The sequence below is a fragment of the Cydia pomonella genome, chromosome 11, assembly GCF_033807575.1.
Source record: "Cydia pomonella isolate Wapato2018A chromosome 11, ilCydPomo1, whole genome shotgun sequence".
NCBI classification, from domain to species: domain Eukaryota; kingdom Metazoa; phylum Arthropoda; class Insecta; order Lepidoptera; family Tortricidae; genus Cydia; species Cydia pomonella.
Window position 1 is genome coordinate 11044994 of NC_084713.1, and position 16949 is coordinate 11061942.

General features: G+C 34.5%; 1 protein-coding gene across 6 annotated transcripts in view; it reads right to left on the reverse strand.

Annotated features, from left to right (window-relative positions):
* The window catches only part of LOC133522825 (transcription factor collier), a 73722-nt gene extending 57055 nt beyond the window's left edge, over window positions 1–16667 (reverse strand). For 2 of the 6 annotated variants that reach the window (XM_061858289.1, XM_061858287.1), the window contains exons 1-3: window positions 14866–16654; window positions 11335–11470; window positions 3334–3490 (exon numbers count right to left, since the gene is read on the reverse strand). In XM_061858289.1, the coding sequence (XP_061714273.1) occupies window positions 3334–3490; window positions 11335–11462 (285 nt within the window). In that variant the 5' untranslated portion in view covers window positions 11463–11470; window positions 14866–16654. Of the gene's footprint in view, window positions 1–3333; window positions 3491–11334; window positions 11471–14865 lie in introns of all 6 variants that reach the window. The other 4 variants (XM_061858290.1, XM_061858288.1, XR_009800133.1 and 1 more) reach the window with 3 other exon arrangements.
* Between the last annotated feature and the right edge of the window lie 282 nt (window positions 16668–16949).

A 16949-nucleotide genomic window follows, 5' to 3' on the forward strand; every position in this document is an offset into this window, starting at 1 on the left:
GATGTCTTCAAAAATCACATTTTCGTAGTTTGACAGATGATATCAGAAATCAATGGAGCATCAATCAGGCTGCGCATGACAGTTGACCATTGTGCGCGTGAGTTTAATATGTAATTACGGCGTGGACTGTATGGGATCAAGGTTTTATTAAATGCTGTATCATCTATATCAAGTTTTTATCCACAAATCTGATGAAATACAGCAGTAGAGAAGCAAACATAACGACATAAACCATAACGAACAACAAAAATGCCTACATGATTTTACTCCTATCATCATTTTTTTTATTGCAGGTTTACAATTAGATACACGTGTACCTAGTTGCTTTTCATTATGCGTGCCTACACCATGTGTTTTTTCTTAAATGTTTAAGTACTTTGTAAACAAATTTGGCACTAAAAGAATAAGATCTAATTCTAAACTTCGAGGTCAAAATGAAAATGATACAAACTGTCATATTTTTCTCGAATCGGTTTCGATTCCATAGTAAACGTTGTTCGACGTATGTGACGGACTCTAAATAACGTTTATAAAAACACCCTGAATATATGTGTATCCATTCATGAGACCCATATAGGGTACATAAATAAATATTATAGAACTTTCTGACACAGATGGACTCAGTACCTGAATATAGGCTGATTTTGTTATGTCTTACCATGGTACTCTGAGGGGGGAATAACAACTTCTACTGTGGAGCCAACCCCGAGATCGCAAAAAAAATCTGCTGTTATATATCGAATTATTGACAAGGTTCGCCGAAATGTATGGGACAGCCGATTTCTTATTTTGACGTTTTCGGGGTTGGCCCCATAGTAAAAGTTGTACAGTATGACCTACATCTTCACCCACTAATCACTAGAGGAGGCCTTCGAGTAGCGAGGTAGCGAGGGGTTCTTACAATATTAGATATAAATATTTAAAGCAACGTTTGAATGTAGGATTATTTCGTAGAAATAAGTTTAGTTAAATTTGTGTAATTAGTTGTAAAAGATAAGACTTTTCTAGCATTAGGCAACCTAAAAAGAAGACATTCATGCAAGCCAATATTTGAAAAGCTTAACATTCTTCCTTTGCCCTCTATGTAAATTTCGGAAATGTGCATATTTGTCAAAAACACCCAGAATTATTTAAAAAGGTGGTTGAGAGTAATCCATCTGGCCGAAGCAATAGTTTACACAAATTAATTGGATGTAAAAGCCAAACTGCTTTTTATCGTAATAATGTAATGGGAATGGCAATCATACTGTATAATAAGATACCGTCTTGTATAGCTGTTCTTCCAATAAATCAGTTCCAAAAAGCACTCCATAAATGGCTAGACAAAAAATAAATACTCAGTATCCGAATTTCTTACATGTGAAGCCAATGAGTGTTAACTGGACATGGACAAAACAATGTGTACAGCAAATACGAGTACCTATTAGTACTCGTAGTACTAGGTAATGTTATGAACGTAAATACTAAGTATTGCGTTTGTATTGTAAATAGACAATGTATAATAATGTTATAATAGTTTAGTTTTATGTAAATATGTAATTAAACTTTTGCGTGCCTAAATTAAGGTACAAATAATATTATTGATACTGAATAACTTTGTAATCCACCAACTACACATAATGTTTGGCAAAATAAATGATTTACTTTACTTTACTGTTTAATTATTTATTTATTTATTATTTACCCCTCAGAGTATGGTCAGACATAACAAAATTACTTTGTATACATACAACGTGTCCCAAAACTCAACGATAAGCCGGCACCAGAGGATGGAGCTGCTTATGATTAGTCGAGAAAAAATAAGGAAAAAAATATATCTCAATTATTTTAGAAATTACAGAAAAAAAATGAAATTTTAACGACCATGTCTACAAATATTCAAATATTACTGTTTTTTATTTTGTTTTTGGAAACTTCAGTAGCCCTGCTATCTAACACAGTTCTTAAAAATACCAAAATACATGTAGTTTTTACACAAAAAATAATCAAAATTCATTTTGTCCCTACAATTTTGAAAGGTTGTTTCTTACAGTCCACTTTCAATCATCATGGTGTAAAAAAATAGTATCGACACCACTATGGCAATTATTTTCAAAAGTTGACGCAACTAACCAAGATTCCAAAATGGTATAATACTTTGGGAAACCTAGTCACAACAAAAAACAACGAATTTTTAAACAAGAACCGACATTTTTAAATGTTGATATTAATCACTTTTGAAAAGGGTTGTTGTTGCAAGTTTTAAAATTTCAATGGAAAATGTGGGTAGTTAATACAATTTTCAAGTCAGTACACTCTGATCCTTTGTTCGCCGTATTAGAAGACGTGCCTTTACGTGATTTACAAAACATGTGGTTTCAAAATGATGGTTGCCCAGCTCACTATGCCCGTGCAGTGCGAGAATACTTAAACCAAGAGTATCCAGGGCGTTGGATCGGGCGACTTGGTCCTATCTTGTGGCCACCCCGTTCGCCCGACCTGAACCCCCTGGACTTCTTCTACTGGGGCTGTCTTAAAGACAAAATCTACTCAAAACCCATAGCAACATTGGACGAGCTTCGCCAAAAAATCACACAAGCTGCGGATCATATCAATGGTAGAAGATATGCACGACAGATAAAACGATCATTTCTAAGGCGATGTCATGTCTGTATTAATGCCGGTGGCAGGCAATTTGAACATTTACTGCAGTATTAATAATGTAGTAAATGAATTAAAAAAAAAGGAAAAAAAATTGTACCATTTCTTTGCATTTATTCAACATTTTTCAACAACAAAAATCCTTTTTTGGGTACAGTAAAAGTGATTACCGCCAACATTAAATAATGTCGATTCTTGTTTAAAAATTCGTTGTTTTTTTTTGTGACTAGGTTTCCTAAAGTATTATACCATTTTGGAATCTTGGTTAGTTGCGTCAACTTTTGAAAATAATTGCCATAGTGGTGTCGATACTATTTTTTTACACCATGATGATTGAAAGTGGACTGTAAGAAAAAATCTTTCAAAATTGTAGGGACAAAATGAATTTTGATTATTTTTTGTGTAAAAACTACATGTATTATGGTATTTTTAAGAACTGTGTTAGATAGCAGGGCTACTTAAGTTTCCAAAAACAAAAAAAAAAAACAGTAATATTTGAATATTTGTGACATGGTCGTTAAAAATACCATTAGGGATGTCGATTTTCGATGAATTTCATTTTTTTTCTGTAATTTCTAAAATAATTGAGATATTTTTTTTTCCTTATTTTTTCTCGACTAATCATAAGCAGCTCCATCCTCTGGTGCCGGCTTATCGTTGAGTTTTGGGACACGTTGTATATTGAATATGTACCTGGTCCTTCTCAATGAAGCCGATGAAGGCGGTGCGCTCGATTTCGACAGGCTGTCCGGAGCGGTCGTAGAGCGCCACCACGAAGTGGAAGAAGTTGCTCTTGCGCAGGTTGCTCGGCGGCTGCTTCTCGAAGTGTGCGCGCCCGACGCCCACGGTACTATACGTAAAGAACATAGTTACAACTATCACTTCTCTTCTTAACCGACTATTTTATTTTCTTAAGTATTATCATTCAGTCAAGTAAAGTACATTCTTCGCGCGCCAGTGCCGCCATTAGGGATCAATTCAAAAACTAAGCAAATCGGGCGTTGCATTCCTAGATTTTTCAGGTTATTTATTACTTATAAGTTAGAGACTGAAGTGTTTATTTATAGCTGTAAGGAACACATAAGCTACTCTTACATTTATATAATATATATACCTACTTTTAGATAAATATAACCACTATCCTATCCTCGGTGGTATCTACATTCCTCGTTTGCTTAATTTGTGTTTTATATATTTTAATAATATGATATATCAAAGTTTAAAAAACCTCACGTGCATTTGTTTTCACATTTTGGTTTTGGTGCATTTGAATCTATCATGGTAAACTCGAGCTTTTCCCGATTAAAAACTAAATAGTATTTAAATCTGACAGTTAGGTACCTAGTAAATGAAAATTTAATTTACCTACCACTTCATGTTGACCTAGTGCACTTTATACTGAATGATTAGTTCGGACCCGGGTACGTCCTTAAACTACGTCCAAAAGAGAGGTATGGGCATTGTGAACGTCATCTCGCTTTGTATGGTAGGGCACAGCCAGTTGATATCATTCCAGATCTAGAGCAGAACCCAACTGGGGAAGTACCTCCACCTTACAGAAAACAGCAGCCAAATAACACTAGACCCTACTCATAGTGTTGTGTTCCTGACGATGAGTAAGGTTGCCAGAGCTCAACGAGGGGGGACGGGGTTAGGGTCGGCAACGCGCATGTAACACCTCTGGAGTTGCAGGCGTTCATAGGCTACGGAGACTGCTTACCATCAGGCGGGCCGGATGCTTGTTTGCCACCGATGTGGTATTAAAAAAAAATTAAATAAAAAATATAAAGGTAAATCTCAACAAAGATTGACAAAAGACTCGCGCCCGTTAACAAAAAAGCCCGATGGTACCTAATCGCGTAACATCATGCCGAAACTGGTTGCGATAAATAAAACAATGGAGTGTCGCGTGCGAGAGTATAAAATGGCAATCGCGAAACCAATTTGTTTACGCAAATTCTGCAGCGGGGAGAGATGAATGGGCGACCATAGCGTAATACGGTACGGTAATGCTCCGATAGTGCGGATACGCTAGGTACCATCGATGAGATACGTATTTAATATTTAAAATTAATTTTAAGAAATTTTAGAGTTTTATGTTTAGAAGAAATCAGAATCAAAACCCATATGAGTATATCGATTTAAGTTAATTGATTCGATACAAATGTAAACGTATCTATTTGTATACGAAAAATGCCTATTTGTGCTAGGGGTGAGAAAAACATTTTCACGTCAGCAGCTGGAACAAGGGTAATTTGCTGCTTAAAAACAGTGAGCAAAATCGCATTTTGCTCACTGAGTGAGACAAAATAACATTCAAGTGACCTTCATATTCGAATGTCATTTCAACGTGCGGGGCCTAATACAAGTTCGAAGTATTTGAATTCTATTGTCTTTGTCCCTTTCACGTCATTAGCAAAAAGAAAGAGACAAAAAGTGCATACGTAATTCAACGATATATTGACTGTTTATAATAGACCCCCGAAATAAGTCAGACCGCATCGTTCCAAAACACCCTACGAGTCTTCATTCGTAATAATTAATTAATGAAATAAAAGTTTAAAATTCAATAAAAACACCATATTTTACGTATTTTATTATACAAACAAAACAATGAACTTATACAAATTTACGCAATTGTTACGCAGTTAATAATTCTACTTAACTACTTTTAACGATTTCTACTATAGTTGACAAATAGTAGTATCCGCAATTCGGACCGTATCTTACAAAGTTTTTTTTTCCAAAAAAAAGTTGTCGATTGAACTGTCAATTGATGTTCGTTAATTCATTATTTTCGTATTATTTTATTGAAATTTCTTTCATTTTGTTTTATTGCGGTAATTAAAGTTAATTGTTAGAATACCTTCAGAAAACATGAGTGAAATAGTGACCCGTCCGTCTGGATTAAATTTTTTCAGGTTTTATTTTTTGATGGCTGACTGACGTGAAAATTTTTGTGTACTATACGAGATGAAAGTTATTTACATCTGGTGCGCTTTTGAGTTCCTTACTACGCTCAAGATTGACTCGCTACGCTCGTGAATCTATTATAGAATCTTTCGCTTGCATGGGACTCAAAAAAAGCACTCGAAGAAATATCAAATTTTGCTCTCTTGTTGTACAAATAACTATTTATTAAAATGTCATGTGTTTATACTTTACATGGACATATTGTGTTACGATTTTTTAATTTTTGTTATAGGTAATTTAAAGACAAGTGTCTTTAAACACTCGTGTGCCGAGAAGTGAGTCATTTGAGGCCTAACAATGATGATGTTGGATTTTATACCTTGCTTCCAACAAGATAGTATTGAACTTAGAAAATAAAGAGTGTAATGTTCATATTCTACAAAATTCACCATGGAAAGTACTCTAAATGTATTAAATTTGTAATCCTTATAATTTATAGGTACTATTTATAACATTTCTATAACTTACTCGTACTATTTCTGTTTGTCCCTGTAGATGACCTCAGTGAGATATAAGACTAATGATGTGGTGTATTATTTATTGCACATATACACTTGTGGGCTTTAGGAATAAGCTAAAATATCCCTTACCTGCTTCAAATAAGGTCTCAGTTAAAAACATTGGTCCCTCTATTAAGACCGAGACCCCGTGTCGATATCGAGGTGTGCGGCGCAATTCTGTATGTCATCACACTATTTTGTGTTATCGATATTTTAGTTAAATTGCACATAAATCTTACCAAAGAATTTATATACGTAGGTAGTTTGTTCTATTCAAAAAATAAACAAAATCGAAATGTGAATTGATTCGCAAAATAAAATATTAAACAATTTATATGTATAGGTAAGTATTGTGTACCTACTCAGTATCAGGACAACTAGACATTTTGTATGAATATTTCTACACCGTGTTTTTTTTGATTTGCGTTAATTTCGAGGGTGCATTCCTGAGCTTAAATAAAGTAATTTTCTCAAAGACACCGATATTCTAATTAACTCCATTTCGGAGATAATCAATCATAAATTTTTATATTATAAGGCCCTTACGAGCGTGTACACTTGCCTTAGAGCCTGTTTACTTATTGATTAGTGTTTAGTGCGAGTACATACATTTGCTACTAAACGTACGTACTATCTCGGACGATCGATGTTAGAAATGACATTGATATATCACAGTTTTCAATTGTTTGGTTGAGTTAAATGTAATGCCCATGTTACAACAACGCTATATGCAACATTTAGTTACTTTTTATTAATATAAAAATTGTAAAAAAAAAAACAAAAATTTTTTTTTTTTTTTAAATTATCTGTGCCATTTAGTTTCCTTAAACGTACTTACCGAAACCCCGGAGTTAACGCAATTCAATAAAAACACGGTGTATAGATCATTTCTCAGTATTTTACCAAATCATTACCAATAGCTCGGTAAAATTATAATACAACGCAAACAAAGTCCCCAAAATATGCGCAGTAACGGTAACTCAATAAATCATTTTTAAAAGGATTATAATCTATCCCATTGTCTTTCTTAGCGTTTTACAGCCCTGCGGTCTATGAATACGGGTGTCTATTGACAAATAGAACGTTCACTGTTGAGGGAATGCAGAATTTATGACCATAATATTTTCGGGCATCCGAAAACGTGTGGCGGTGTTTTTTGCCTCTCAGCTGCGGTAGTGAGCTGTTTTTGTAAATAGTACCAAGTAAACTCTTGTGAGATCTAGATTTAAGTTTGTATAAGCGTGACGAATTTAAAATTAGTAAAGGTATTTAGTGAATACAGTGAAATACATACCATCTGTCTTGATTTACCTAAAGAGTTATATATATTGATATACACAGATATAAATTAAAGTATGATCTAAAACTTGACGATTTGTTTTAAATTTGTACTTGTAGATACATATTTTTGCGACCATTTCTATTAAAGCGTTAATTTAAAATTTGAGCTTATTTTACTCGAGTAGCTGTTTAATTAATCAACATGACCGATTCTCCACTCCTACTCAACCTAATCGACGCCAGTTGTTTTTTAAACTAGCGTTCAAGTAGACCAATGCAATTTATTAAAAGCTTCTAATAGCGAAGTTAATGATCCGAGCTGGTTACAAATGACGCTGTCATCGCGCCCTGCGTGATCACTGATGATAGCGATAATCACTTTGATTGTTCAACTTATTAAAAATATTGAGTGCCAGTGGAGTGCCATGTGGTGTTTTATTGAAACATAAGTTAAATTGATTATTTTGATTTAATTAAGATTCGAAACTTGTATCGTCGAATGCGAAGATTTCATTGTTAAAGACGATCAAATAAGAAACATGTTTTAAACATATCTAATAATTAGTGTAGGTTAAGTCTCGGGTCCTTTGTGTCCTGTGCTTTAAGACTGGACTCAGTTTTCGCACTCTTATAATTAAGTTGAAATTCGTGATTTTCTATTCAAAATGCATTTTCTTCATTTAAAATTTATGGGTTAGTTATCTAATAACGCATATTTTCTTTACTGTTAGTCATAAATTAGTCTACAAAATAGTCGTCGAAGTCTTTATTCGGAGGCTCGAGCCCTATTGAGTTGCGCTATAAAGAGACTCAATAAAGGACTAGACACGAGACTTAAAAGACTCGAATTTTTTTAAAGCTCAAATCTCTCGAGTCCCTATTACCCTAGACCAACAAACACTATTAATAATTATTTTTACAGAAACCGCCATTGATTCAAATTAAGTAATAAAATATTTAAATTAAGTACAGATAGAATAACAAACACTTGAACATCAAGAGCGCGACAGATGGGGCGGTTGCTCTGTGCACACAATGCGCGCTAATTCCAGCATCAATAGATACGTCATATTATACGCTAACTGTACCAAATGCTCACTCTTGTTGCACAAATACGTTATTTTTGGGGGTTGTTGGGAAAACAAATGTGTTCTTAGTTATGGGCGCGATGGAAAATTAAATAAATATTGTTATGCGGCATAGGAGTAGCCCATATCTAATTGCAGATACTGACTCGTACTGCAAAATTATTGTTTTTTCTATATTATATTTATAACTGAATAGATTACTCAATAAAAGATGCATTTTCTGAAAATAAAATACTTAACATAGAAACAGAGAAGAGAAATATATGTACTTCTTTTTCTGCAATTTTAAAAAATAACTATGTATTCAAATTATGTATTGTAAATTCATATACGGTAATGATATTTTTCTCGGGAATATATTTTTATTCAGTTTACTTACTGTTTAGTACTATTGTATTCACTTTATTTCCGAGATTCTAAAAATCGCAATAATTCTTACTTATTCTTTTTATTTCTTAAAAAAAATCAAGTCAACTGTACAGAACAATACAACCAACACGTTTAGCTTTTGATACAATAACAGACCGTCCCCAAAAAAGCGGGACACCGGTGTCCCCCTCGCATGATTAATGGCGCCCTCTATGAATACGCACTTGTTACTGTTCATTATCGCACGCTCGCCCCTGATTGGTCGATAATGAAGTCATTGTTGCATCGGCAGGTCGGTAGCAGGTTGAATAATGACGGGAAAATAATGGTTTTACGAAGTATATGATTTTTGGGATTCTTGTTAGTGTTTGTTTAGTTTGCAAAAATGGTAGGAGGGTTTTCGATTGGACTAAGTTTCTTGGGTCGGTTTAGAATATTACTTCTCCACCAACTCTGCCTACGCTAACTAGATGTTTATTTGAAAATAGGGAACATGGCCCCATGATTTCCATTATACTTAAATACTTAATGTAGTTTAGATATAGTTTTTTATAACTCAATCTGTCTTTATTTCTAGCAATGCAATTGTTTGCCAGAAAATTCTAAGTGCATTTTGGTAACGTTAATATATTTATAAAAATAATTATTTATAACTCAAATATTTATATATATTTCTTGAATTTATCTTGTAAATTGACATTTTTAATATCGCCCACCTACATTAGGAAATATCAACTATTTATTATGAAATTCACAATGTTATGGGAAATGCTCCATAGGTTTTATTCCAGTACATAAATATAAATTCTAAACGGATGGCATCGTTATTTATAAACATAGGCTTAAATAATCATAGAGTCCCCTTGTTAATCCCATGCAGCTATTTAATGTCACACAGACATTTGGTGCCGTTTGCTCACTTTGCGGCTCTAATACGATTTGCCGTAACAACATTATTGCGATGCTCTTTTCGGTAGCTAAAAGGTTAATGACAAATGTAAATATAGAGGGATATTAAACCTTTATTATATTATGGAAAATCTTAAGCTGTAGAAGTAATACTGTTATAACTTCTGATTAAAAAAAAACTACTGCAAGCAGAATAGTTATCTGTACAACAAGAGAGCAAAGTTTGATATTTCTTCGAGTGCTTGTTTTGAGTCCCGTGCAAGCAAAAGATCCTAATTTAGAATCTTGAGCGTAGTAAGGGACTCAAAAGCGCACGAGATGTAAATAACTTTGATCTCGTGTAGTACACAAAAATTTTCTCCTCAGTCAGCCATCAAAAAATACAACCTGAAAAAATGTAATCCGTCTTCATCACTATTTCACTCATGTTTTCTGAAGGTATTCTAATAATTAACTTTAATTACCGCAATAAAACAAAACGAAAGAAATTGCAATAAAATAAAACGAAAATAATAAATTAACTAACATCAATTGACAGTACATTCGACAATTTTTTTTTGTAAAAAAAAAACTGTAAGATATGGTCCGAATTGCGGATACTACTAAGTATTTGTCAACTATAGTAGAGATCGTTATAAGTAGTTAAGTAGAATTATTTACTGCGTAACAATTGCGTAAATTTGTGTTGTTATTTGTATTGTTTTGATCGAAGCGCTGGTGGCCTAACGGTAAGACTAACTTATGTACGAAATATCATTTGATATTTACCAGTCGCTTTTCGGTGAAGGAAAACATCGTGAGGAAACCGGACTAATCCTAACAAGGCCTAGTTTACCCTCTGGGTTGGAAGGTCAGATGGCAGTCGCTTTCGTAAAAACTAGTGCCTACGCCAAATCTTGGGATTAGTTGTCAAACGGACCCCAGCCTCCCATGAGCCGTGGCAACCGACCCCACCTAAAGTGGGATGGAGCAAGGAAGAAGAAGAAGAAGAAGATTTGTATTGTTTTGATTGTATAATAAAATACGTAAAATATGGTGTTTTTATTAAATTTTAAACTTTTATTTCATTTATTAATTTATTACGAGTGAAGACTCGTAGGGTGTTTTGGAACGATGCTGTCTGACTTATTTCGAGGGTCTATTACAAACCGTCAATATACCGTTGAATTACGTAAGGCCCCGTACGTTGAAATGACATTCGAATATAAAGGTCACTTGAATGTTATTTTGTCTCACTCAGTGAGCAAAATGCGATTTTGCTCACTGTTTTTAAGTAGAAAATGACCCTTGTTCGAGCTGCTGACGTGAAAAATAATATACAAAGTTACATTATGGTCACAAACGCAAAAACGTAAAGCGTAAAGCGCTTATATAAGCGCTGACTGTAGGAAATATCAAGGTTAGTGGTTCTAACATAACCCTCTAGTATGACTTACGTTCTTGCGCGCTTTACGTTTTTGCTGGCGTATATACACGGGAAAACTCAAACTACCTTCATTACTTTTTACCTTCCGTGTCGTCAGATAAAGTTAGTAGGATTTTCTGGCCACCTCTTAGCCTAAAGAAGGACTTACTTGGTGTTGTCAACTAGTGAGCTGGGCGTCATCCAAGCGCGCGTGAGTGGCTCTTCTTTGAGCGAGGTGACGGGGCCGCGCGGCTGCGCGTGCAGCCCGCCCGCGTCCTGGTGGTGCAGGCCGAACATCAGGCCTCCTGCATGAGTTATAAATATAAATATCGGACAATCTAACATAAATTGACCTAGTCCCATAGTAAGATCAATAAAGCCTATGGTGTAGGTACTACACGATGATATACAATTCATAGACGTGTATAAATACTTATACATAGTAAACTACAAGTACTGGGATTTGGGACCCTATACCAACTAGGCTATAATATTTTTCACATAGCTTGGGTTCGGTGACAGCTGTCATATCAATACAATTTCTAACCTTAAAATGCCAAATTGTATTGAGATGACAGCTGTCACCGAACCCAAGCTATTTGAAAAATATTATACGAAGGCAGTTTAGTTACTTACGGCCCGATTCGAACTTTAAGTCAAACATTTCCTAATTAAATAAATTTGATTATCTAATTAATTGCATATGTTAGTGTTAAAAGTGACGTTTTTGTTTGAAGAAACGTCACTTTTGACACTGACATATCTAATACACAGTCTTCCGGTTTGAGCGCCATCTTAATAGTTATCATCGTGATTAATCGCTATGTTTTTTGCTCATTAATATTGTTTAAAGCGTAATATCGATAGATTATTATACAGTTAACTAATGTGGTAGTATGCAGTGGATGGAAAATTAACCTTGAATCGCGTTTAATCACCGTTTTGGAGTCAACGACCGGTAGTCCATATGCTACTTGTAAAAGCCAGCTATCGCTTTGCAAGAGCTAATAAAATCACCGCAAACTGTTTTGTACTAACCGTACAATTTTAGTCGTATTTAAAGCTCCTATTACCTTGATACTGGCAAAATAGTCCCACTGGACTGAAGCCATAATTTTAAAAGAATGAATGAATCAATACCTAATCCGTATCGTATTTCAAACGTTTGACGTATCTTAAAGTTCAAATCGGGTTGCAAGACTGGATTAGTAAAAGGCTCAATAGGATTCGTAGTGACTACGTTTAAATATGTAAGTAGGTACCTACACTAAGATGGGCCAACTAAAGAGAAAAAAATAGTTCAACCAAGAACATGTTTACTGTGACTGCTGCAATTTTTTGGTTCATAGTAACAATTTGTGTGGTCCTCCTGCTCAGCTGGTGTATCAAAAGATAGTCATTTACACCAAATCAGATAACATTTCAAACAAAATTCTTATAAATTAAGGTTGTACTAAATTAAGAGGAAACTCAGACGGATTGTTTTTGCACAATAATCCGCAAACATGCCGCTTTCCGGATGCACAGGGTATGGAATACAATATACAATACCAACAGCTCGGTGATGGAGTTGGGACAAGCCAATTAAATTTTTCTGGTTGAGAATACATCATTTTTCGAGTTACATCGCCCCAAAATATTGTTTTAGAATATCTGGTACCATCTATAGTAACTATGGCGTTTAGTCATTTTAATTGAAATTAATGTATTTTATATTTTGATTGAATAGTTTAGTAATGTTTTAACATGTACTAACAAAAATATGGATTTGGTCTAAGTCTGAAATAAATATTAATCATTTATATTATATTTTCTAAGTCACATATTGCTATTTTTTTTATAGTGTTTTAAATTTAAAAATTTGCTAATTGTATCTTACAAAACTTTTCATACAATTTTTTAATATAATACTCAATAACTGATTTGTAAACTACTTAGTTTAAGATTCATTAAGCAATTACTTTCATAGGCATGTTGTGTTTCCCTGTTATTGGGTGAATACTCGAGCAATTTGTTTTTATTGTCATATTTTTAATAAGTTTAAATATGTACTACACCTGTTGGCAAAGCATAATAAATGAAATAAAATATACACACCTACGTTAGTATTCATCGGCTCATAATCGGAGTGATAATCTTGGTTGAAATAATAGTACATTACGATACAAGTGCGAAAAATAGGAAATTCGAATCGAGTGGCGATAAATTAAAACACGACCGAAGGGACTTTTTAAATCGACACGAGTTGCGAATTACCTATTCGCACATGTATCGTACAATGTTTTACAGTACATATGGCCCTTTAAATGTTCGACATAGTAACGTAATATGCTAATTTTCGCACTAGTGCGGTAAAGTAGCACCATATGTACTGTAAAGATTATTTCGATGTAAGATTAGTATGTTTATACTTATTAAATTTATTGTTCTCACTTATTTAAAATTACGTTAAAAAATCGCGGTTATTCGTCTGCCGTGGTGGGCGGTTGATTTCATCGGACAAAAAAAAAGTGCCAAAGTACGAGTAGCTGGGTTCTAAAATCTAGTATTTTTTGTATTTTTAACAGCTATTTGTCCGTAACATACCATTTAAACTTTATGAATACAAATCATGAGTGATTATGTTTAAATGCAATAAAATAAATAAGTTATGTATTACCCAATAATCAGTTTTTAAAAAAATACACCGAAAATTTGCATTATAAAATCTTCTTTATATAAAATTGTGGCTCTTACTCTAAATGTAGTACCTACCTGACACATGAAATAAAACCAAATTTATAATTAACACAACAATTACATCAAATACATTGTAAGAATACACTTAAAAATAAAATAAAAATCAAAGTTTATAATGTGAAAAACATTTTTTTCAGACTCAACCTAAAAATAGTGTTAAATGCAAAACTAAAAATAGCGCTAAAACTCACTACGTACTTTGTTTAAACAAATAAATATGACATTGTAGAATAGTTAAGCAAAAATACCAATCATTTTTTATATAAATCTCAATTTCATTAAAATTAAAAATATATGTCTATAATAAAGCCGTTATAATTTTAAAACGTATAATATAATGTAATGCAATGTAAATTGCAAAGTAAGATGTCAATTTAAGAAAAAGTACTAAGCAAATAAATAAAGAAACTTTAGTCCACTGACTTCGACAACAATAAAACAAAACTTTAAACAGATTAATTGTTATAAAATTAAAAATCTAAATGATATACAGGAGTTGGCTATATATTTTCTAAGAAACGTAAAATAAAATAACAGAATAAATATTTTCTACACAGATGTGTATGTTACATACTTAAATAAAATTAATCAGGTAAGTAACTCTACTAAATTATGGGTCTAGCGTGTTGAAAATGAACTTTTACCTTCTCCATGTTGCAAAATAAATAAGGTCATAAACTGAATTTAAAACTGAGGAGCAAATTAAGTCAAACATAAAAGAAATACCACCACAATTTGAAAAATAATCAAATAAATTAGTAGGTGTTTAGTCTCTCATAGTTTTAATGTCTTAAACTTAATGAATTAATATAGTTTGGTGTTACTGGTGTACAGTATTAAATCAATATAAAAAACGAAGACAAAAATAAGGAATAAAAAGTATAAAACTTTCAGTCTTACTAACACTGCAAAACAAAAAAAGTATCGTAACAAGTATAACGTGGAAATTTAAGGAAAATACCTGAAGACCTCGGCGCGGCCGGCGGGTACAGCTTCCGTCCCCATCCCACCGGGTCGAGCTCGAGCGGCGGCCACGGCGAGCCCGAGTACCCGCCCGCCGCCGCGTTCAGCTCGTCCGACCGAATCGCGAACCGGCCCGAACCACCCGCGAACACTCCCGGACCCGCACGAACGGTTAGCGCGCCGCTTTTGAATTGCGAATCGAATCTTTTTGAATTTGCGAACGGATTCTTTGCGAGACAAGTTTAAAATTAAGAGTATATGTTTTTACGTGGTTGGGAATTTTTATAATGTCCGTTGCATAATTCTTCAAACTTCAATAAAAATTTAGAAAACCCGAAATATTGCTTAAATTCTAATCCAAAAACACTTAGAAAAGATAGAGAATATTGCACGTGAGCCCAAAATAGCTAGTGTAAAGTTTGCAAATGACAGCTAGGATTCGTTATCGTATGTGCGCTAGGGGATCGAGTCCCGGTTGTACGGGCGATCCCGCTGTGGATTTGCGGAACACTAACAAGCGTCGCGGGAGAGCGCCGAGTGCCTGCCGCGGAGCCCCCGTCCCCCTGGGGGAGGCGCCCAGGGGACACGCCCTCGCCTTACGAGCGGGACGGCGCGACTGCCCTAGGTGGCGCCACATTTCTATATCAATTGGAAATTCGAAATACTAATCAAGTATTGTTTTTTGATATAAAAACGAGCTAGTATTTATTATTTTGTTATTAAAAGATTTGTAAGGTTTATTCGCGTGCGATGCGAGCGTTGCCGAGTTGTCTAATGGAAGGTCGGTACGAGGTTTCCCTTAGAGACCGCGCGGCGGCGCGTGGGTAAGGGATGCCTTTAGAGGTGAGACGCACAGCATCTCTCTGGACCAGCCGCCCGGGGACGGCCCTCGAGGATCACTTATTAAGCCACGTTAGACTGACGATGATGAAATTTCACTGGGAATTGACTTTAACTACTCGTGAGATGAGGTTTTGTTGCCTCATTTGATATGATGTGATTAAGTATGCTGTAATATCGTAAAAACAAATCCCAAATCTTATATCGCTAACGTAACATCAAAAACGAAACAGATTCTATTTTTATTAGCAATTTGCCAGTACTTCAAAAATTTCCAATATTTCCTAGTTGTGTAGTTACCTACTTAAACCGTGTTTTATAACGAGATCAACACCAGCCAACCAGTCAGTTTCAAAAGCTAAAACTGAAAGCAAATTTACCATGTACGATTTCCGTCAAAGGTGATGTCACCGTCACGGTAGTCATGGAAATATGGAGATTCAATGTTTCGTTTAGCAGAGTAGTTTAGTAAAAAATAAAACAATAAGGTAGAATTGCGCAGAGCATTGTCTTCCCATCACGCATTATTTACTTGTTAATACTTATATTGTTCTTGTACAGTCAGCTGCAGAGAAAAGGTACCCCCATGTATACAAATTTATATGACTGTACAACAGATTCTAATTTCAAACAGGTTTTCATTGGCTGTTACAGTTATTACATGGATGTTTTTTTTAATAACCTGTAATAATTTACTGGGTGAATATATAGCTCATACTGAGCAACTTTTGCTATAGGACCAACCCCGAAATCGAAAAAAAAAATTGACTCTCCCATACCAAATCTCAACAACAGTGCAGCCAAAATGTATGAAATAGATAAAAAAAATCGCGATTTTGGGGTTGGTCCTATAGTAAAAGTTGCTTAGTATAGCCTATATATTAACCCCGTACATTTTGAAGTTGACTAAAAAAACAGGTGGTGGGGCAATATCAGCGACGAGTAAAAGCGAATGCAATAGTGATTGCATAGGTATTTTTATACACATATGTAAGGAACAAAAGACCATTTCCACAGCAAGGACCCACCAAATTAAATAATTTAAGTTTGTTTTAATACCACGTCGGAGGCATCAGGTCAGGCCACAGGAGGTCGAAGAGCTGGCAGCTTCCTCGCTCAACGCATCAGTCTTACGATCTAGCGAGGAAATGCTGCCAGCGTCTTCGGTGCTATCTATGCCGGAGGGGCCATTTTTAGATGTATTTAGGTACTTTAATTAGTATTATTTTAGATTTAGTTTAG